This window comes from Pieris napi, chromosome 1, assembly GCF_905475465.1.
Source record: "Pieris napi chromosome 1, ilPieNapi1.2, whole genome shotgun sequence".
Taxonomy (NCBI): domain Eukaryota; kingdom Metazoa; phylum Arthropoda; class Insecta; order Lepidoptera; family Pieridae; genus Pieris; species Pieris napi.
Window position 1 is genome coordinate 7,921,501 of NC_062234.1, and position 23,781 is coordinate 7,945,281.

Here is a 23,781-nt window from a genome sequence, read left to right on the forward strand (position 1 = left end):
GAAGACTGACACACAAGTATTACTTTGACATATGTGAGTTCATTTTACAAAACGCAATTAATTTTGCTAAGCCGTCTAGGATTATCACGGATTAAGGAACTAATTCATTTTAGTTATTTATAATTTTTGATAAATATTTTGTTTTCTTTTAATTAAACGACGAAAGGTTAACAACACTTTTGTATACATTATAAAACATTTTTCTTTGCGTTAAAGAAACCAGCTTTACTCAAGCGATCGCCTATTTTTAACGTGTTCAATAAATAATCTAATTCTGGCATCTCATAAAAGTAACATTAAGATCGAGCAGATGCGTCTTATAAATGGCAGGAGCACTATCTACTCTGCAATAAAATAACAATTTTATCACTAAATAAAAGTATTCATACAATTGATATCATTATGTACACAAATCTGAAAGATGATAAAATTGAAACCTTCACATATTATATTTTCCATTTCATTTGCACGATTAGTAAGCCGAGTATAAAAGGTTGATTTTAATAAATCCAATAATAATACTAAAAGGTAGGAAGCAGGTATGAATCCATGTGGTAGCACCTGACACGTTCCCCAATATCGGACCCGGAGATAAAGCGCCCGTCTACCTTAGATAAGGGATTCGAATATCTAATGCGTTCTAAGGTCTCTACTAAGCTTGTGCCGCATTATTTATCTTTAAGATACTTTACGTATATAATATGATAATGCCACATTAATTCCATACTATATACAACAAAACAAATGGGTGTTAATTTTGTTATAATACACTTAGTCTACGTTAGTTATTGTTATTTCCAATACTTCGTGTTCTGTAGTATGGACCTCTTTTGGGAAAGGCCTCCTCTTGAACTTTCCATTTGAATCTGTTCTTTGTTACCTCCTATATATAAATTAATACCGACAATAAAACAAGTAAGTAGAATGCTTAGCGAAGTAGTAGCAAGTAGAAGTATTAACAGTTTAGTCGACACCGTTTACGGTAGAAAGTTTGAGGCAGGTCAACCGGTAGAGCATCGCGTAAACTCGAAGCTCTGCTCATAAAAGCTTTATTTGTATAAACGTCTCACACAAGAAGTACTTGAAACCTAAAATACAGTTATTGACTTCCCTCGGCTCGTACAAATGAGTCCATCTAGGTACGTTTACATTATCTTGTCTCTCTTAAGGCATTCGACGAAATACATTTCTATTTTATGGGTCCTCATTTAGAAGCGTCAATATAAAATAAAAAATAAAGGAGAACTGGCAACACTACGAGCTGAAAGGTAAACGTGGCAACGGCGCACGCGCATGTTGTTAAAGAATAAAAGAGATAGAAAAGCTAGTCGGGCGAGTTAAGATTCGAAACAAAGTTTCACAGGAGAGCGGGGAGCCCGCGTCTCTCGGACTTTAAACGAACTAAGCGCACTTAGCGCTGTATCCGAAGTTATTATAATCAAACGACTAGAAAAGAATATTAAATTTATAATACAAAATAGGTACCGCATTTATAAGTTTCTTTAAATATTTATTCTGCATCTTATTAATGGTTAATAGTTTTTGTTAGCTATACTATTTAAGAAGTTGCATTTTTGGATATCATTTTGATACCTACATCAATCCATTCCATTATAGAAATGATAATCTTGGATATAATGAGTTAGTTATTCATATTACTGTTCGCGTTATTTATATTTATATAAACCTTTGATTATTTGGTAACCAAAATCACATAATTCGATTTACAATAAACGAACAATCTTGGTGACAATATAACTCGTATATTATAATACTGACGCCTATTCAATTTGTGAATGTATTTGTAGTGTTACTAGCATTCAAGCGCTTGCTTAGCTAGAAGTGTTAATGACTCACGCTCGTAGAGTAGCGGGCAAGCCAGTGCCGGTTTCGTGTGCGTCGCGAGTGTACGTTGGTGCGTCCGTATTTTGAACCACGTCGACAGCGCGTTCAGTGTAAACAACACAAGCTAAGTCTACACCTACTTTAGAACCGGTTACTACTTTGTGATCTCGGAGTTATACGAGTTATATTGATGTGGTTGGTGAACCATTTATATGAAAAGAGAACAGTGTTAATTTGTGCGAGTGATAATTTTACTAACGATGCGATGACCTGTGAGCTAAAAACAGTGATACAGTTGTCTTTGGATTATTTACAGCGGTGAATTAAAAATTCAAACGGTAAGTCCACATAGTTCGCCATAAATATTGTAGAGTGGAGCAAGACACGTTACAAAAAGCCCTAGCTGTAGGGTAGCAAGGAGAGCGGGCATTGTTGACACTGGCTAGGTTAACACTGCTGTATGGATTCAATGGATAAAATGTGTAAGATTATATAATACGCCGCGGTTACCCGGAAAAAAGACGGAGTAACATGTATTGTTATTTTTTATGGATGTTAATTATTCATTACATCATTTACACATCGGGTTTTTATATAATTGCTGTTTCGTACACTAGTTATCTGTAAAGTCGGTACGATAGTTGAACGTGACAACGTCATAAGAAAATACTGATGGAATGGTTGCATTTTTCAAAAGAAAATTTTAATTTTATTTGTTTGATAGATATTTTGTATGGGTATAGAGAAGGAGGTAAATGGAAATCATAATTGAATTGATCAAGTTACATTTATTTGTACGCATAATTACAATTATGTAAATTTTTAACGAACGAACGCTTCCGAACGTGGAGGCAGATTGTGCCTCTTTGTCGCTCGTTCCGCGCTCTCGCTTGCGCTTCAAGCCTTAAATGGAACGCGTACGTCATGTTTTTTCGTGCGTGCAGCCGGCTCTATCGAATTATAAGACGTTGTCACGTCAAAAATATTAAAAAATTCACTATTGTGTGAATATTAAAAAATATTTCTTATCCCACTTTATGACAAGAGCAAGCACCACTACATTATTTTTTATTACTTTATTCACCGAAGTTTTGATAAAGACTAGACCTTAAGTGAAATTGCTATCCACAATCATAAGCCATGTAAAAATATATAACAATCTTGTAATGGTCATATATTATGGTCACCTTACAACAGCAATTGGGACCGTTGCAGAGGGACGCATCACGCAGCGAGGCGCAGTGAACGCTCCACGGGGTAAACCGAACACTTTGGAGCACAAAAGTTTTTGTTCGACTTTAACTATTATAGGATACCCTTAGCCTTTGCTCATGATTTGTTTTAAACAATTAGACTATTGAAAAAGTAAAGTTTGTAAACTTTTAGAGAAATTTATATTATCTTTTATGTATTGAAAATATTGTACCAGTGATGAAAAAGTATAATGTCATTGCTTGTAAAATAAGCGAACTCAGAGTAAAATGTTAACCTTTACCTGTCTGAACCCTGTAATATCTTTTTAAAGCATTTCCAACGTATAAGGTAGCGTTACAAATTTACGTATATACTAGTGGACCCCACAGACGTGGGGCCGATTAAATATCGGCCGGATAAAATTAGACGATTTAAATATCATGCAGGACACTGCATGATATTTAAAGCGATTAGGATATTAAGCAAAGTATGAAAGTACCGACTGCAGTGCCATCTGCCGGGCTGATTTGTGAATCTAAACCATTCCCAGATCCCCTTGAACACACACAAAAAATTTCATCAAAATCGGTCCAGTCGTTTAGGAGGAGTTCAGTCACATACACACGCACACAAGAAATATATATATTAAGATTTGTTCGTTTTGGCTTTAGACCACCTATAATGGCTTCTTTGAACAAAAACAAACAAAACCAATGAAGATTATAAAAGCTGTGCCAGCATTTTATTGTAACTTGAAAGACACGAAGCATATATCTACTCGATGCCATTGCCGTGTTGTAATTTTGTTTTCCTTATATGTATGTATGTTCTATGACACGCGATCGTATGTCATAAAAACCAATGACTAAAAATCAACGTGCCTATTTCTAACCTAATTACGCCCTAAATGACAAGGTATCCGCGTAAATAGTAATTAACACTCACTCACCTTAATGCTTCGGTTTTTGTATCTTTAAAGGCCGACAGCACACCCGCGAACCAAATGGTATTGTCTGTGGTGTCCATGAGCGACGTGACTTCATTATTTTCGTGGTCAATGCAAAAGCGATTTCGATCGATTCGATGATGTCGTCAATAGTTTAATTATAGTTTACTTTGTATGCAGTGATTTTACCTACTGAAGTACGTAATTGGTAGGTAATTTAAAATGACCCATAAAGTCTGTATGTATAGTTAAGTACTTATCATTTCTGATAAGTGTTATTTATTTAAACTGATAAAAACCTTTGTTTTATTATCAGAATATTTTTTATTACATTTATGACGAGACAAAGGAATCAAAGTTTCGAAATTAGGACCATATTGCATTTGGGTTTAAGCAAGAAAGTTACTAAAATTTTATAAATAACTATTAAATAATCGAAGGTTTCAAGAATATTGCCGAATATTGTAGTATTCATACCTCTACCAGGAATCTAGCGGCTAGGTTACCACTGGTACTAAAAACAAAATTGATACAGAAATTTAAGGCTAAGACCGAGGCCACTTTTTATTACATTAAATGCAGCCAAAGTATTCTGTTACATAGGCTTTGAAAATCTTTATAAAAATTTCCTGTCACTAAAGAACAGCGCCCGAAAAGCGACTGAGGGAGTCACTAATTGTGTTCTATTTCAGGGATTTACAAATTCGCAATCCGTCCGAAGCATACAGCATATAAAACGCTCTTATTTGCATTATATTTAAACGAAATAAATGTAGTGTAAAATAGGCTAGTGGTTCATGTTTGTGACCTGCAATTATACTCTATTCAAGCGTCGTTCTAATTTTAAATGTTAAATAACGACTTAACCTCACAGAACTTACAATTAGCGTTACTTTCACCTAAATACAGATACCTACACCTATTGATAAAACTGTTTCTATAATATTCGTTTTATCAAATCAAGCTCGTAGATAAACAATAATATTAATACATATAAACAGATAATACAATATTTAATATTTATTTGCTTTTGCTAATACACCTTAGTAAGGTTACATGAGTTCAGAGATACTATAAGATATGAATTGGACATGAAAAATTTATATTATTTTTGGGTATTTTTATTGCGAGCTTTAAAACTATATATTTTACATATTAAATACTTCGAACAGAAAACGGATGGAATATTAAGGTTTGTAAAGCAAACGAAAATATATATAAGTCGAATTTCTTTTGAATGTGTTCCTTCATCCGTACAAAACTGAACTAGAAACTGTTAATGTTATCTAAATATTAGACATTCATAACGAGCCTAAGCAGACGTCTATTCATAGATGCAGTATTTCAAAGACAATAAATCAAATAAAACAAGTTCCTCTGTTATAAATGGAAGTTGTAAAATCATTACGAACTTACATTTTAATGAATGAATGACATTATCTGATGTCCTGCGCAACGCATGCGTCATACGCTCATACAACACTATATGATTATAACTACATATATTATATTTCAAGACTTCAAGTTTCTTTGAGATATTAAAACGCTAAAAAGTATGCTTTCTTACTTTAATATTATTTATTAACTTATCACGTAAATAGATTTTAAAAAAATCATCATTTCATTAATTCTATACCTACTTCCTAATTCGTTTGATTAATTTATCTCCATTAAAACATTTCTTATTCTAATCAACTCCAAACTCTAATTGTAGAGGTTATGTTACTGGTTCCATTCTTTATTATGTAATTTTAATATATAAAAAATCTGGATAACAAATCCCATTATTAATAATAAATAATAACATTTTTAAATTTGTTATGCCATTAACCTACCTATTAGACTAATAAGTTAACAATAATAATACTTAACAAAAAAACTATGACTAATTGAATATGCGTAACTAAATTCATTTGATAATTTAGAAACGAACAACGCTCTACAAAACTACATTTGAGTAATGAAGCATGGTAATTTGTATTACTATTACTGCATTATGTATTTACGTAATTTGTACTTATGAGTGGACCGCATTAACTATAACGAGTTACCGAAAATTACTGAGTATAATTCTCCATTTGTCTCTCTCGGGACCGCATTCCAGAACATATTTAAATTTCCATCTGTACACTGATAGATGACGTTGACAGGTCATGATGAAACGTCAAAGTTAAACGACCACATCTGATTTGACTTATTTGTAAACTACAAGTTATTTCTTTATTGTTAAATGTTAGATTAAAAAATATACTGCAATACTTTTCCCATAATTCACGGAAAATAAAAGAAAATATATATAACCGCAGCTTCCCGAGTCTCGTGGGATTTTGTCGACCACTACGGCTAGCCCGAGGCTCGTATGTCAACCGCATCTACGTAATAACAGCCCTATCTGGAACACACTACACGCATCCTTACTAATCCGGTTAAGAAGCCATAATGACGTATTAAACAATTAAAACACTTTCGATGAGGCGGTAAAGAGAACAAAATTTTATTTTTAGAATTATCTGCGCACAAGTTATTATGCCTAGCGATCGTTAAGAATCTTTTTAATCTTCTTAGTAAATAAAATCTTTTTATGTGTAGTATTGTAGACATGCGTAATTTGATTAAGCATTTCTAAAATTGAATCACAAAGAGAACGAAATAACCAAGAGACTTGTTACTTAGTCTAAACTCAATATCGAAATCGGTAAAGAAATATAAGATATATCATTAATGATGTACAACCACAAGTATACATTCCTAGATATCCTTGATATTTTTTCACATTGTTTTATTCCATATCATTATGTATTCGATGCCAGTAAGCGAAGCGTCGTATATTTTATTAGTTTTGCTATTACGCTTCATAGCAGATGTCGTTGCTTGCAGAGAACTCGTTGTAAGAATAATTAATTTCATACAATGTTCTTATGCATCGTACTTCGTTCGTTATTCTTTTATTTCCTAAAAAATCGATAACAAACAGCAACGAATTATTTAACGAAAAACACATATATATAATTTTGTCCTTAGTAGGCAACTGTTAAGAAATAAAAAAATACCAGGCGATTTGTTATAAATTTTGTTTCACATTAAAAGAAAAATAAAAAGAACTTTAAACCTTTTTATCAGTAAGAGAAAACATCTATTTAACAGCGATATTCCTTATATGTTAACGTTGTATGACTCTTTACACGTATGATTTTATCTATACCATAACATGCTTTTAATTTAAATACACAAAACACAAGCTCAAAGGAACTGAATGTTCAATAACCATTCGTTTATTTAACCAAGTAATTTGTGCCACGAGATCCTTCGATAAATTACATGTTCGCGGTCGTCGGTATTTGTAGGCGACTTACCTAAGTACTGGCAGTGTTAAGCTAAATTATAATCAGCTCGTTGACGCCCACTCTCTCGTTAGTTTTAACCGAGCACAAGGCTAAAAAGAATCGTGCATGTTACACAACTCATTATATAAATGACGGCATTTAACATTAGGGACATTGAAACACTTACAGCATTCATCGTGATTATGGCCTCTCTGGACCCAGAGCAAATCATTTCCTCTGTGTTTTACCCTGGCGTACACTCAACATAAAAACATTAATTTTGAATTTGTTACCCCATAGTTTACTCGAAACATACAAATCGCATTAGTAAACGTTTAGCATCGAAAAACAATAATCTGTGCTATAACTATAACTAATGTGCCATTTGCTAAAAAAACACAGATTGTAAACTCAAAATATACTTGTATAGTTGAGTCAAAACGTATTTCTCTATAGTGGCAATCAGCCCTGCACTTATATAATTTTGGTTACAACATCTGTGCGCTATAGTCCGAACGCACGCCTTCTGTTACGGTTGTTTCCCTACCCTTTCTATTCATAACAAACATTTTAAATTACATTATTGCATTAGGGAACATGTGACCTTTACCGCGCACATTATTATCATTTACTCTATGTATGATTCAGTACATAAATATTGCGCGGAACGGCGTCATTAAGTCTGACCCGACGTATTGATTATAATATACACGTTTATGAATACAAAGAATATTATATGACTTGATAATCATGACATATAGGGCCTCTAATCACGCTTAATTTTATAACGTTACTGCTAACGATGAAGAGTAATATCACAAAGCAGTAGCAGGTAGAAATTCACATTAAATTGAAAAAAGCGAGCATAGGTTCTCACGATTACAAGAATAGATGTAAAAAACTCGAATGCGAATCCTGACTGACGTGCACGGATGCATATTGCGTGCTTCATATGGTCAGATGGTAGGTACAACGAAGTTCACATGGTAATAATGTACGCATTATTATATTCGTAATTAAAATAAGATTTTCTTCTTTCAGATGACGTAAATGAAAAAATTCCTTTAATTATCAAAGTTTTTACTAAGAGTTTGTAATTACTCTTCGCATTAACAAAGAATTATTGCTATTATCATGTAATAGGTGTATTTGTGTTCGCGTTCAGCTAATGATAAATACTTATCACAAGCCCACCTACTTGATATATTCCGATAAATATGACATTTTAGTGCGAAAAGCACCTTGCACGGTGATTTATGCATTTCCACTTTTCCATATATTTTATATGGAAAAGTGGAAATGCATTTTCAGAATTATAATATCAATTCCTTCGTTCCCTGCTTAGTATAATTCTAAAAACTGCATAATGTATGTGAGTTTCGATCGAATGAGGCGTAATACATTCAACGAAGGATAACCCTATCCAGCAAACATCAGAGGCAGTCTTTGAATTATTTATAAGACAATTTCATGATTAAACCTTCAGACATTTAAAAGGGTGATACATTTGTTACAGACTGTTCAAAAGGATGGAGCCAATAAGAGCTTCTTACTAAACCAAAATGGCCGTCGCTCGCGCGGTCTTGGTTCTTCTAGCGTCCACAGCACAAGCATGGATGCCCGATGCAAATGCCCGAATCCATGTCAAATATGGTAAGTTGTATCTATTAATTGAAGGAATTTGATAGATTGAAATTCACATATTACGAAATATTGAATATTTTAAAACACACCTATATTAAGCGAAGAAGCTTATTACGAAAATATAATCTGAACGTGGATTCAAAATACCAGAGACAGAAGGTAGAAACCAGTACGATAAGTTCCGCAGTATTTAAATGTTTATAAAGTTATCATGATGACCTACATTATGCATGAGTTGAACCGATTTCTTAGGCCATAACCTAACTTTAGCGCGCCACGCTTACCCAAATTCTGCAATACGCACTACATAGTACGTATTACTTATGTAGATTAATCATTCTATTATTGCGTAGGATAAACATATTAACTAGAATGTCTCTGATTGACACGTGAGAACTACACCCAATTGTTATGAAATCGAAATCTTTCATTGTTATTTTAACGCCATACAATGGATGTATTGTTACTGCCGAGACGTGGATAAGTGGGGTTTTTAACCTATATAAAGTTATCAACTCGATATACTGAACTTATAAGAGCCCCTACGAACGTGTATTATTAATTTAAAGTCATTTTATTTAAGCAACATTTTGTGTGGTTTATTGCGTTCAACATAGTTTAAACATACATGCCAGATACTTTTAATAACCTGATACAGTAGAACCTCTATAAGTCGAACATCAAGGGAGACGCCAAAAAATTCGAGTTATAGAGTTTTCAACTTATGGAGGATTTCGACTTAGGCGGATTTTGATTCGACATAAAGAGTTTGAGGTTTATTACACTATGAACAATAGAGATAATTAATTCCAAATGATCAAGTTGTAAAGGTTGTAAAATAAAACGTTCCTATGTTCGAGATACAGAGGTCAAATTTAATTTTTCGAGTTATAGAGTGAAAATATGTACCAAAATGGCTTGGAGGGACTCGGAGATTATTTCGATTAACAGAGGGTCAAGATTTCAAGTAATGGAGGTTTTGGTGTTTTAAGGGAAGGGAACAAAACATTTTTTCGAGATTTGGAGGTTTTTGACTTATCGAGGTTCGACTTAACGAGGTTCTACTGTATATCAAACGATTTGACATTAACAAAAACTATGAAACATGTAATAAAAACTTTTAATTTAAAAATTTATTGTTGTTGAATAAAAACTACACACTATTACCAAAACTGTGATATTGCAACAGTATTGGCACGTTTTATTTGGATATGAACTTCCAGAGCAGTCAACTGGGAGGGCAATAAACTATGCGTGCCAAATCAATGAGGCGTAATATTGGCAACCCTAAGCGAAACATGCAATACTGTAACTGAATCCAAATAATATGGTTAGACTGTTGCAGGCCAACTGCACACACATGGTCTATTAACTTGTTCATTTACTGAGCAAATAATTAACAAGCCTTTGAATTGTATGAATTTCACAATCATTATAAATAACTATGGACTTATTGGTAGGTGTCATTTTAGGACTTTCTATGTATGTTATTTATTTCTATTGTTAAACACAATATGGGGGCATAAATAAAAGTTTACGCAATAAAAAATGCTTTTGTATTTTCTAAGTTTACTTTACGGTAGAGTAAAGATTTAGGATGTCTACATTAAAGTTACTATAAAGTAACATCATCCTTAATAAATCGCTTTGTTACAGGCGATGAAACTTCTGAACAGTTTGCGGGTAATACAACTGGACCAAACCACTTCCGCATTTTAGACAGAGATGACTTCTCACTATTGGTAGGAGGAAGGTGAGTTTATCAAATATTATCAAGTAAAATCTAAATTATTGTACTGTTTGTTTCAGTACCTACTCCAAAATTTTATAAGCCAAATTATAAAATGCATGCACATTTGGCTTATCGGGAAGTTAAGGAGCGGTTTCCCAATGTTTTCAATATGCCCACGAATATTTCAAATACCAATGTCTATTCAAAGACTAAATATTATTCTTACCGAGCAGCTGCGCGAAACCACTTTTGTGCATCTGTATTGAAATGTTCTCGTTGTTTTTACATAATTGCCTATATCGAATGCCTTTATTGGAATTTCTATTGAGTTGATTTTAAATACACGATATGGTCAAGAATGTTTAATATACATAGACTAATATTTTACTAATTTTGTAGTTAAAATTTTAATGTTTCTTTTTCAGGAGTACGGTGTATAATTTAAGCTTATATGATCTCTCTGAAAATATTGATCAGGTATGTAATAAACATTTGTCATAAATTTATATATAAATGCAAGCATCAGGGCCTATACTAGTGACGTATCCAAGTACTATGACATAATATTATTATCATTTACACTTCAAAGGCTCAAAGGCTGACATTAATTTTGCTCAGTTTGCAATCTAGGTGACAAGTAAAGCCGGCACTTAGCTGCTGGTTTATGTCTCTAATCTTGTGCAAATACAAACAGCAACTCTGTGTATCCTGATATCACCGAAGTGTATTCTGTCTCGCAAGTCATACTGGTGTCTATGTTACATTAAATTTATTTCCGGTGTACAACAAAACGTGCGTACTTAAGGGTCCCCGCACATGGGCCACCGGCCACAACCACAAAACGCCGCCACTGGCATATTTCCTGTAATTTTCATACATTTTATATGGACTCGCCGCACACGGTGGCGCCGGTGGCGGCCACACGCTACAAATCGTCGCAGCTTGCTTCTTGTGGCTCGCACCGGCCACTAAACGCCGACACAAAAAGCCGCCACACGCCACTCACGCGATTCCGCGCCCCTCTCTCCCTTACCTCAGTTAACCTGAAGTCGACGGTAACGCACGCACGTAGTCTGTGTTTCATATAGGTAGATAAATATGGATATAGAATTATTTATATCAGAGATACAATCCCGTCCAGCGATTTGGGATTCAAAAAGTGATAGTTTTAGTAATACTGGAGAAAAAGTGAAGGCCTGGGAAGAAATCTCGTGTTACTGGCCAGCCTGTATTTTGTATATTTTCGAGTCCCACTATTTTCAAAGTGTGACGAAAATTGAAACCATCCTTTTTGCGAATAAAGTTGTGCAAAATGCAACAAGATTTCACAATGTCTTCTGAGAAATGAACAGAAGTGTTTAATAGGCGATGTAATATTCTCCATTTGTTTGCTAGTACGCCGAAGGTACACTCAATGCAATGTCTGGCACGGCTTAACCTATAATTGAAAACTTTTTTGTCTAAGTCCAAATATTTTGCAGAATATGGCCTCATCATATTTTCACTGAGGCCAAATGCTTCATAATGTATAGTTCAATGGTTGTCGATTACCGACCTGTCGTGGTGAGGGGATATTTAATGTCTTTCTGTGTATCCAATAACTACGGTTTTGACTTCTACGACGACGTCTTTTTATCAAAAGTAGCGCAATTAAACCTTCTTCGTCAAAGTCCATTATGATACTGCAGGCAAGGGTTAAAAAAAGTAGCAGCCACCGACCGCAAGTGTCGACCACCGGCCACAAGTAGCTGTCGCGCGCTTCAGCTACCTTTGTAGCCGCTTCTAGCTTCTCGTGGCGGCGTTTGTGGCTGTGGCGTGTGGCCCGTGTGCGGCGACAGTAATATACAAAATCGCAGAATTTTTGATGACATTACTGTCAGCGTATTTATAAATAACACGTTTGTGATATGCTTCACTGGCGATAATTTGAAAATAGAAGTTTTTATTATAATCTTTTTATATTATGTTAATATTTCCTTTCATATTCCAATGGACGTATCTCGACTCTATGATTTTACATTCTTTAGCGTCCCACACGTAGCATAGATCTAAACGCGACGCATTAAATATAATATATTATAAGACGGAACGTTAGAGACTTAGAGCTGTTCTATAGAGTAAAGAAGCGATATCGCCATGATGCCTGCGCAATCGGTTGATGGAATAACCGAGTCACGTTATATGAAAATGATTGTTACACTCCATCAAATTGCACAACCGTCACTAAAGTTTAAGGAATTTCGACTTAACATCTACGCATGTGAAATTTAACACGTATACATACATTTGGCATACTTCCATTCTCTTCAGCAGTTTTATTTAAGTACCTGCGTAAATATAATATATACTATTTTACGAATTTAATTTCCGTCTCGACTTAAACTTGTATTTAGCAGTTACACCTTCCCATTACCACCACCCTGTCAGTCATTTAATTTGAATATAATTAATGAAATGATTGTTTTTTTTTTTTTTTTTAAAGACAATTCACACCAATTGACCTAGTCTCATGCTAAGGCAACGGATATACATACATATTATAGATAGATATACATATAAATACATATTTAAACACCCAAGACCTAAGCACAACACCAAATTCATCACATCGATGTTCGTCTCAGCCGGGGATCGAACCCGGGACCCATGGATTCGCAGTCAAGGGTACTAACCACTAGACCAATGAGTCGTCAAATATTGTATGAAAAACAAATAGATACCTTTTTTAAGTAATTACATTGTAGAATAAAACTAAATCTGTCTCAGCTTTCACCGTTCCACTTTATATGCTACAAAAACACTCGCTTCGTGTTAAGCTTTAATAACGAATACAAAACAGGGCCTACGTAATTTAATTCATTTGTGTAATCCACGCGAAAATTAGCTTTTTATTTCAACTGACCATATTTTATTATTTTTTGCAGCGACTGGAGTGGCAATCAACAGATGCGCACAGAGAACTATGCCAGTTAAAAGGAAAATCAGCTGATGAGTGCCAGAACTACGTGCGAGTTGCAGCAAGGGCCCAGGGTAGGCTGCTTGTATGTGGGACGAATGCTTTCAAACCCATGTGTCGCAGATACGCGCGACATCCACCAAATCATCATTTAGAGGAGTTCGATGGAACTGGCCGCTGTCCATATAGTCCACAGCACAACTCCACTGCCATATTTACAGGTGATAATGACAGTTATAATAGGTTGACTTTTATATAGGAAATTAGAAGGACTTTGAGATTCAAATACGGCGCATTGAGATTAATAAACTTATAAAAAAATTACAGATGGTCAACTGTACACTGCAACGGCAGCAGATTTCTCAGGAACCGATCCATTAATTTATAGAGAACCAGTACGAACCGAACATTCCGATTTACGTTTATTGAATGATCCCTCCTTCGTTGGAGCTGTTGCTTCAACAAGTCATGTCTACTTCTTCTACCGCGAGACAGCCGTAGAATATATGAACTGTGGCAAAGTAAGTAAAAATTCCTAGTGTAATAGTATTAGTATATGTATATTATAAACAATCTAACATCTCTGATATTTTTACAGGCTGTATATTCAAGAGTAGCAAGAGTTTGTATAAACGACAAAGGTGGACCACACACATTTAGCGATCGATGGACCTCATTTCTTAAAACTAGATTGAATTGCTCGATTCCTGGAGAATATCCATTCTACTTTGACGAAATACGTAAGTTAATAATAGCAAATCAAATATGATCACTACACTTTTAGTTAAAAATAGTTTAAAATTTTTTCTGTTACTTATTTTACAGAGGCTACTACTGAGATTATTAATGGAATCTATGGCAATGGCGGAAATAGAAATGATATCTTGTACGCAGTGTTTACTACACCTCAAAATGCGATAGGAGGCTCAGCTGTGTGTGCATTTGCCATGAGAGATATATTAGACGCATTCGATGGGTCATTTAAAGCTCAGGAAAGCATGAACTCAAACTGGCTGTCACTTGAAAAAGAAAAACTACCACATCCTCAACCTGGATCATGCGTAGAAGATAGTAGAACACTTGCAGATTCGACCGTGAATTTCATCAAAACGCACCCCCTTATGGATAAAGCCGTTCCATCGTTTTTAGCTCGACCGATTCTCATCAGAGTAAGTCTACAGTACAGATTCTCTGCGATTGCCATTCATCCCCAAGTGCAATCTATGAACGGAAATAAATTTGATGTTATGTACGTCGGCACGGACGACGGCAGAGTCATTAAAGCTGTGAACGTGGCGTCAAACGAGGGAGTGTTCGATGCAAGTGTAGAGGAATACAGCAGAAACCCAGTTAGGACTGCTGTAATATCCGAAGTGCAAGTTTTACCCCCCGGCGTTCCTATTAGACAAATGCACGTCGCTCTTACGACGGAAAAACTTATCGTCGCATCCGGAGATATTATACGAGCAGTCAGCTTATCACATTGCACGAACGTTCAGTCTTGCAGGTAAGAACTTCAACGTTCAGTATTTTAATTTTGAATTACAGACCTAAAGTACAAATTTCTCTAGTTGACGGTTCCATTTGAATGCATACTTCTCCTACTCTACCAATTAAAATTTCGTTCAGACCTACGTCCTTTTAATTTATTAGACATCTAAAACCAAGACACGCTTCAAGATACTGACGGCCAACCTCCAGTAATGGAGAGGCACTATAAGAAAGAACAAGGTGAAAATTAATTTTGTTTATTATTTACAGGGAGTGTGTGGCTTTGCAAGACCCGCACTGTGCATGGGATTCAAAGCAACAACAGTGTTCATGGGTTGGAAACAGACAATTTCCCAATCCGGAGCGATTTTTACAAAATGTAGAGTACGGAAAGACTGATATATGTAATAAATTGCCAGCTCTTCTGCCAAATGATAGACATAGTAATCGAAGTCCGGCTACTAAGAAACCGACACAATCCGAATCTAATCTGCGGCACAAACCAGACGACATACAAAATGAAATACTCATAGAGGTCGTCGAAACGAACGTTATGTCCGAAGAAAAGAATGTTAATAATAATAAACATGAAACAGGTAATCATAGAATTCAATGATTTTATAGCTATGGTATGATTTCTAGTATATTAATAAGTAATGCAAACCTGGATTAAAATATTTAAGAAAAGCAACAGGTTTTTATAATCTAATTTTATAGCTCTACATACTTTTTAAATTTAACATACTGATTGCGTAAAAACAATTCAAGGATAAGTTTAATAATAATCGTTATTTTTAATTTCATTTTCAAAGACATCGTTACCTACAAATACAATTAGGTATATCTTTAATAAATATAATTAAACCTGTATACATTAAACAGATCTACTAACGGTGGAAGCTGCCGAGGGCAACATTTACAGCGCTCAGGCATTGATGACGGCTGTCGTTGCGTCTTGTCTGGTCACGCTGATGGTTGGATTTGTCATCGGTTACCTGTTCTCTCGGAGATTTCGCCACCCATTTTTCACTGACACTTCGCCCTTCAATGAACAACACAATCATTTAAATAGGTAAACATGCTATAAAAATAAAAAACAAATACAAAAAGTTCTGTACAGATAAATTTAATTTTCAGACGAAGCAAAAAAATTTAATCAAAAATATAAAGTTAAAATTAACATGTATCGTATATTTACAGGTTGAATCCCTTGGAGACTCCTCTGAACGTGAACTCTGGATATATTCCTCCGCGGTCAAAAAACGTGAATATGGTTGCGAATGTGTGTCCACTCGCAAAACAAGACAATCTACACATCGAACTTGGAAAAGACCGAGCACTAGATCTACGAAATTCCACAGAATCCCTTGATAAGGATCTTAAGTGCGGCACCTTACAAAAAGTTAAAAAGACTTATATATGAAATATACCTCAAAAGACAGTGTATGGAACTATTACAAAGTGATTGCTATGTGTGCCAAGTTCCGAGTAGATCGGCTAGGACTGCAAAATGATGTTGATCGCGGGGATTAGACTTTTGTAAATATTAAATATATTTTATATTGTTGTACAGTATACAGTATAGTTCTGTTGTCGAAAGCTGCAAACATAAACATTAGTGATATTACTTAGGTAGTTCAAATAGCAGCTCGAACATTTCAGAGGTCCATTTTTAATTTTAATGTACAATCATTTATACAGCATGACAATTTTCTTGATATCTTAATAATTAAATAAAATTAGGTGTTTCAGCTTTCACATGTTTATGAAATGAGATTATGTAAAGGATACAAAAAACGCATGCTATAATTTTGTATAAGCTGTAATCAATTGATTGATGAAGATATCAATTGATGTTGCAAATATTTTCTTTTCAGTATTAAGAATTTTATAACATTATTTTTCACATTCCACCTTATCATTATTATTGTGTAGTCATAACTTCGCTGCGCAGCTATTATTGTAAATATAAATATGTATATAAAGGCTAAGTTACAGATTTAGAATCATAGGACTTCATAAAATATAGAATTTAGAAGGAAGTAGATAAAATATGATACAAATAATGAATAGGTACTAAGCTCCGTAGTAAATTTGAATATTTTCGTCAAAAAATGGCACAAGCTATAAGCAATGCATATAATGGAGATCAATTAATTTGAAGGAAAACAAAAGTGTTATTGTTATTATAGGTAAATTGCTGTGCTAAGTGCATAGTGCCTTGTAGGTTGCCAATTTAGTGCCTAATATATTTTAGGAAGCATTAAATGATATATGTTTAGTCACTTGTTAATGACTTGAATGTTTGTAAAGCTTATAAGCTATTACTTTAGAGGTCCTAATGTTTTTTATCACATACTCATTTACAAATACCTGACTAATTAGCAACTCCTACGATAGCTTTTCAATAAATTTTTAACGTGAACTACTTCCCTCTTAGAGTGGAAAATCTATATTGAATATTTTGTTAATTGTATTATACTATAATATAATAACAGTGCTATCCTGTAAATGTATTTTAATATTTTTTTAAACTGTAGTAAAGGCTTAATATACCACCTGAAAATCAGAGATCTATAAAATGAAGTGTTCCCACCGTGAATCTATCAAAGTTTATTTAATTATACTGAACTTTTCCCGAGTTACATTTTGGAAAAAAAATTTTTTTTAGATTTATCCAATTAGATAAATTATTAGTAATGATCTTAGAAAAATTCTAAAATTATAAGTAAATAAAATAATTTTGAGAGCTTTTCATATCAATTATTATGTGGTGTTTACATTGTTGAATAATATTCATACTACACATTTTTAATGAGTTGAAATGACTGCATACTCCAAGAATATGTATTATTTATATTCTTTTTATTAAAGAAATCAATTTTAAAAATTACAAACATTATTTTATTCACCCTAGAAAGAAAAGTTCACCCTAAATTTATATTTATATGAAAAATGCAGTACAAATGGGACTTACCGTTTTGGACTGCACAGAAGCAAAATTTAAAAAATATTGAAGATACTACTTCTCTATGAAATACGAAAATTTTAGCCCATCTAAAGGCAAAAAAAATTTTTTAATGTCACTCAGGTATATATTAGTTATCTTAAAATAGTAATAAATAGGCATCTTATTATAATTTAAAGAAGATTCATAGAGAAGTAGGGAAGGGGATGACGGGTCTGGGCGTTACTGCATACGATTTTTTGCATTTTCTGAGAAGATTTAGGGTGGGTTGCATCAACAAATTTTGACGGACACGTAACCGTTAAATATGGCGCTAACGAACGTTAGACAAAAAAAGTGTTGATTCACCATCTATGACAGCTTACGTTCGTTAAAAAGTTACGCTTACGTTAACCAGTGCTTGAACCATTGGTAATCGTCAAATTTTGGTTTGTAACTTCGTAGTTCGTACTTCCTAAACTGTGTTTCCTCTGAATTTAATATTAGAGATGGTTTGATTAATAATTATTTTGCAAGGTATGTTAATATTACGATTATTTTTGACTTCAAAAAATAAATTGCAAATTTAATATTAAAGATGTCTTATATTTCAGATTATAACTTTTTTATGGCGTGGGTGTATGGGTGGTATGGTGAAGGACTAACATATTCTATACTGTTTATATTGCTTATTGCATGCCTTTGGTAAAGAAATAAAATATTTGACAAAAATAATATGCCTTTACTAACTGAATTACAGCCTACAGATTTTATTAATTTAGACCAAAAGTTAACTTCATTGACAACAAACAGAAAACTAGTTTTCTGTAAATTTAATTTTATTCTAATAGAGACTATGTAAGTTTAATTATTATTATTTTGCAAGGTATGTTAATATTTAGATTATTTTTAACTTCAAAGAAAACAAATCTCAAATTATAATTTTAAAGCTGTCTTATTTTCAGATTATAACTATTTTATGGTATGGATGTGAAATATGGTGAAGGATTAACATATTATATACTGTATAATATATTGCTATTGCATGCTTTTGGTGGAGAAATAAAATGTTTGACAAAAATAATATGCCTTTTTATTACCGAATTAAAACATTACATAGTTATGCCTGCCTATGCACATAAGAATTACTCCATCTTAAAAATCTATTTTTTTACAGTTTTTATTATTTTTTACACTTATTTTATAACATTGATACACACAACTGTTTAATTATTTTGTAGAGCATTTATACTAAGTTTCAAGTAATTCTGATCATAAACAAGTTATAGTAAGTCTATTTTTTATTGTAAAGGTAAATAAGTACCACTTTTCATACATTTTACATTAGAAATGGCAGTTTCATACAATCTTACATCCCTTTAGTATAATTAATAGTAAGTTATTTTTTTTCTTGTAGTTTAAAAATGATTTCATCGTTCTTCCTCTTCTCATTTAGATGTTGAACACGCAACTCAAAAATTTCTTTTTCATATTTATTATCTGAAAGGGCATTAAATTCTGCATGAATCGCACTCCATGCCCTCTTTTTTTTGCAAATTGTTAGTACTGTCTGTCTTTTTATGAAATAATATGTGTTAATGTTTTTCTATTATATTTCTAAATCTGTCCTTCTCTTCTTTTCCAAAATTTACCGAACGTTCTCTGAAAGTCAATGAGTCACGTAAATAAATACACTTCTAACTATATCTCTCAATATAATATATATACTTTGCGCATATACAATTCATGCAATATAATAATAAAATAATAGCTTTATACTTACTTTGGCGAAAAGGTTTCCATTATTTATATTAAAATTAAACACTTTTTAAAATTATCCTTTCATACAAAACAATAAACATCGATGTCAAACTTGACAGAATGTTTCAAATGACATTGTTTTTATCAATGTTGTTATTACTAAAAAAAAATCCCATAAAACATTTGGTCAAAATAGCGTTACGCAAACCGGCAACCCCATTAACAATGACGAACTCATTTTTTAACAATGAAGCAACGCTAACAAGTTAACATACGTTAAAGTTCATACGAAGACTCGTATGAACTTTGACAGACGTCAAATTTTAACGAACGTAAGTAACGATAGCAAATGGTTTGAAACAACCCACCCTAACTATGGTAATATATATATATTTTTTTACCATAGGAAAGTAGAGATTTCAACGCACTAAAAGCACATCAACTTTTAGAAAAAAGATGAAATTTTGACGTCAGAATTTTCGATTGAAAATTAGGGTGTTTTTTCGATATTAATTCAAAATAAGGTGAAAAAATAAATATTTTAAATCAAATAAATTACAGTATATTTGGGACATATTAAGGTAAGTTTTCACCAAATTTCGTTTAAAAAAATACATTTTTGTAAAAGATAGAAATAAAAAACTAAAAAGTTGGTTTTTTGAATTTTTCACATAAATTTTGAGGTTATGTGAAAAAATTGCAAATACAAAAGTTGTAGATCTTTTTATGACCTACAACTTTGCCATTTAGTTTTCTTCAATAGGACTTTTAGTTTTGCCGGAAATCGACATAAACCGTTTTTTACCCTTAAAACTCCCCATACATTGTATCCCCAGCTGAGAGGGTTTCATTTGATGAATTAGTTGGTATTTCATTTTATTTGAGGGATTGGCGCGAGGTTGGCAGCAACCGCTTGTAGCGGTCCGTGTATAGTGGGTCCGGCAGCTCTAAGCAGTCGACCGCACGGCGAAACTCGACCGCAGAGCGACTGCTCCGACCGTTCAGGAACTGCTCGAGCGGTCCGTGTATTGCGGATATGAATTAAGTATGGAAACTGCAGATCGCCGTGCGGCGACCGCTTAGAGCAGTCAGTATCGGCTGCAACATGCGGTCCGTCTATGGCCAGCGTAACAGTACCTACTTAAATCTTCAAATTTTTTTCGCAGATTGTTTGTGATATTGGTGATGGTTAAGATCAAATAAAACACTATGCGCCATCCATGTAATTAATATAACTACAGAGAAATTTACGTTTTTCTGCAGCTGTCTTAACTAAATTTGGATCTATGGTTACACCATCATTATTAATTACTGCTTCTTCCTTCAAGTAGTTACTACCTTCATGTAATAATACAAAGTTATGTAATACACATGCTGCACAAATCAATGTATGTATGGCATCTGTCTTATTTATGTCAATAGAATTTAGTTTCTTGAATCTATCCTTAAGTATCTCAAAGGCATGTCCAATATATGTGCTAGCTTTCCAGTGTATTTCATTGAATTTTGTTTCTTCACTTGTCAATGGAATATCACTTGTAAAGGGTGTAATCAAATTTTTTTTTAGCTTGTACTCTGAATTTCCCAATATGTGGTTGTCAAAATCAATAAAATTTTTCATTTCATGAGCCAACTGGCTTTCTCTATACACCCTATTCTTATGTGTACTTCCAATCTGTCCTATATGGATATCAAAAAACATAAGTGTCTCATCACATACTGCTTGTAAAAGTATAATTTCTGGTTTGCCCTTCTGATTTGTTTTTGACCTGACTCTTAGGCGACAAGCATCTATGAAGCCGACACAATTGGGAAAACCAAATCTACTATTTACTTTGATTCTAGTCACATGCTGTTCTTCCAAAGAAGGCCAATTTATAAAATGGTATTTTTGTTCAGATAGCAGAGTGGCAAGTTCATGAAAAATATAGCTTACAGATGATTTGTGCATGCCAAATAATTCAGCAACATCACTATAAGAAGAATCAGATGTGAGAAGCCATAAAAATATGTGAACTTTCTTGTCCAAAGGTATAACTGATGAGCAAGGTTTTATATATTCTCGAAGGTGATTAATTAGGGCCTGAAAAGAGATAAAGGAATCAGTAGTGTCAGGGAAAAAATGTATAAATAACTAGTGTGAGCCATATAGGATTTTTGAATTGTTATAAAACCAACAAAGCTATTGGTTAACTCATAATAAATATTATTACCCACATCCACAAATATTATGCCTAGTACAAGTAGTTTATTTGGTACCTAGGTCTTCTATCCGAATTTAGTTAGCAAGGCAAATTACATAAATATGCTTAGCAAACATGTATCTTTAAAAGGTCTATTTTTATTTAGCTAAATTAATTTAATCAAAGAAATACTTCCAGAAAAAAAGTCATAAATGAATAAAATAAATAAAATAAAAATAAATTACAGTAACCCTCAAATAATAAAAAATTATAATACTAAAGATAATTGTTGCTTCTTAAACTTTCCTAAGCAAAACCAATAGTTTCTAAATATAATTGAATTAAAAACTTATATTATTTTTATTATATTTACTTATTACTTAGCATATCTAAGAATAATGCATGATATCAATCAAGTAAAAAAGTTCACTGTGGGCAATATAATATAGAAATCTGCCTGAACTTGTTTAAACTATTTACCCATATCCAATGAGCATGCACAGTCTCAATGTCATAAAAGTGGATAAAGCGAGAGTATATCTGGACTGTAGCATGTGGAGACTTGTGGTCTCTGCCTACCACTTCGGGAACAAGGCGGGAGTTTATAGATAGATCATAACTAAGTACCTGTATAGTAGTCTTTTTCATCTTAAATTTTTCAGCATAATCTTCATCAGTATACTTTACTACAATATCTTCATAAAAGTTTTTACTGCTATAAGAAAGAGAACGCCTAACAAATTCTCTGTTTTCTGTCCTTATTATTTGATTAGCATCTTCTTTCATAATTATTTCATTCATACTAGAAATATTTTCGTTATTTTCATTAATAACATTGGCAGCAGCTACTATCAATCTATTCATGTTTGACACATTATCATCCAGAAACAGCTCCATCAAAAGTTCTTTATCATAATCCATAATTTTTTCTGTGTAAATTTTTTAATGAAAGCCTAATAATTAGCCATCAGTCCTTAGAGAAATTAAAAGAAATACATTATAAATAATATTTACATAGTATTATTGTATTGTCAAATGTCATTCATTATTTTCACCACAGAACACTATTACTTCTAGCGAAGAAAAACAACTTCATAGTAAAAAAATGCTTACACCAGCGCTCCAGTTAATGACATCGGTACTATCGTATGGCGCGAGAATTTAAAATATTATGCAAGTACAGAATTTTAAGGAATTTCATGTAGATAAATAAAACAAGGAATGTACATGTGTAACAATTTTATTAAACTACAATAATTTAATTAATTATGTTAATATCACAACACAAAAGCATCAATATAGCACTGTAGTCTCTTCGTAATAGCTTTTTTGCAGTAGCTCTCTGCAAGAACAATTTACGTTAATTCAAACACTGAACTTTTGTAAATGAATCGGGCGGTAGAAAAGAAACAGCAAAACGATTTTGAGATTTTCACTAAGTACATTATTTTGTACACGGTGTTACTATTCAAGAAATACCTAGTCCCTTGAAAAAAAATTGTAAAAATGTCGTGTCAGCAACCTCTTATCTTCATATGAAATCTGAACACTCAAATTTGTTTTTTTTAAGTTTCATATATACATAGAAAATGTAATATTACCTACCTGCTTTTACAGATTTGATTATGTAGGAGGGTTTGCAGCCGTACGATAATTTCATAACTACTTATGTACGAGGTACGAAAGTAGCATATCATCTTACTTATAGTAAAAACCATTGCCATAGTACGATAGATGCATAGCTCATGGTTATGAAATT

At 33.1% G+C, this 23,781-nt stretch overlaps 2 protein-coding genes and 1 long non-coding RNA gene across 3 annotated transcripts; 1 reads left to right on the forward strand and 2 right to left on the reverse strand.

Moving 5' to 3' along the window:
* Window positions 1-1,865: 1,865 nt before the first annotated feature.
* Window positions 1,866-18,047, forward strand: LOC125063207 (semaphorin-1A). Its single transcript, XM_047669510.1, has 11 exons — window positions 1,866-2,183; window positions 8,825-8,961; window positions 10,609-10,705; window positions 11,110-11,161; window positions 13,609-13,861; window positions 13,968-14,161; window positions 14,239-14,380; window positions 14,466-15,147; window positions 15,402-15,727; window positions 16,014-16,203; window positions 16,332-18,047. Exons 2-11 carry the CDS (start codon window positions 8,871-8,873, stop codon window positions 16,552-16,554), a joined length of 2,250 nt encoding a protein of 749 aa, XP_047525466.1. The 5' UTR covers window positions 1,866-2,183; window positions 8,825-8,870; the 3' UTR covers window positions 16,555-18,047.
* Window positions 18,048-19,154: 1,107 nt separating this feature from the next.
* On the reverse strand, window positions 19,155-20,204 carry LOC125054558. Its single transcript, XR_007117725.1, has 2 exons — window positions 19,862-20,204; window positions 19,155-19,740 (listed from the first exon to the last, which is right to left on the reverse strand). It is a non-coding gene; the product is annotated as an uncharacterized LOC125054558 (long non-coding RNA).
* Window positions 20,205-21,042: 838 nt separating this feature from the next.
* Window positions 21,043-23,054, reverse strand: LOC125053169 (protein ANTAGONIST OF LIKE HETEROCHROMATIN PROTEIN 1-like). The gene is made up of 2 exons (XM_047654402.1): window positions 22,650-23,054; window positions 21,043-21,922 (listed from the first exon to the last, which is right to left on the reverse strand). The coding sequence occupies exons 1-2, from the start codon at window positions 22,941-22,943 to the stop codon at window positions 21,047-21,049; spliced, it is 1,170 nt and encodes a 389-aa protein (XP_047510358.1). The 5' UTR covers window positions 22,944-23,054; the 3' UTR covers window positions 21,043-21,046.
* Between the last annotated feature and the right edge of the window lie 727 nt (window positions 23,055-23,781).

Bases quoted from the DNA above. Each gene is read 5' to 3' on its own strand.
- LOC125053169 (XM_047654402.1), bottom strand. From the start codon at position 22,943: ATGGATTATGATAAAGAACTTTTGATGGAGCTGTTTCTGGATGATAAT. The intron at 21,923-22,649 runs GTACTTAGTTAT...ATCTCTTTTCAG, and splicing joins TGAAAAAGACTACTATACAG to GCCCTAATTAATCACCTTCG.
- LOC125063207 (XM_047669510.1), top strand. From the start codon at position 8,871: ATGGCCGTCGCTCGCGCGGTCTTGGTTCTTCTAGCGTCCACAGCACAA. The intron at 15,148-15,401 runs GTAAGAACTTCA...TATTATTTACAG, and splicing joins ACGAACGTTCAGTCTTGCAG to GGAGTGTGTGGCTTTGCAAG. The intron at 15,728-16,013 runs GTAATCATAGAA...TACATTAAACAG, and splicing joins TAATAATAAACATGAAACAG to ATCTACTAACGGTGGAAGCT.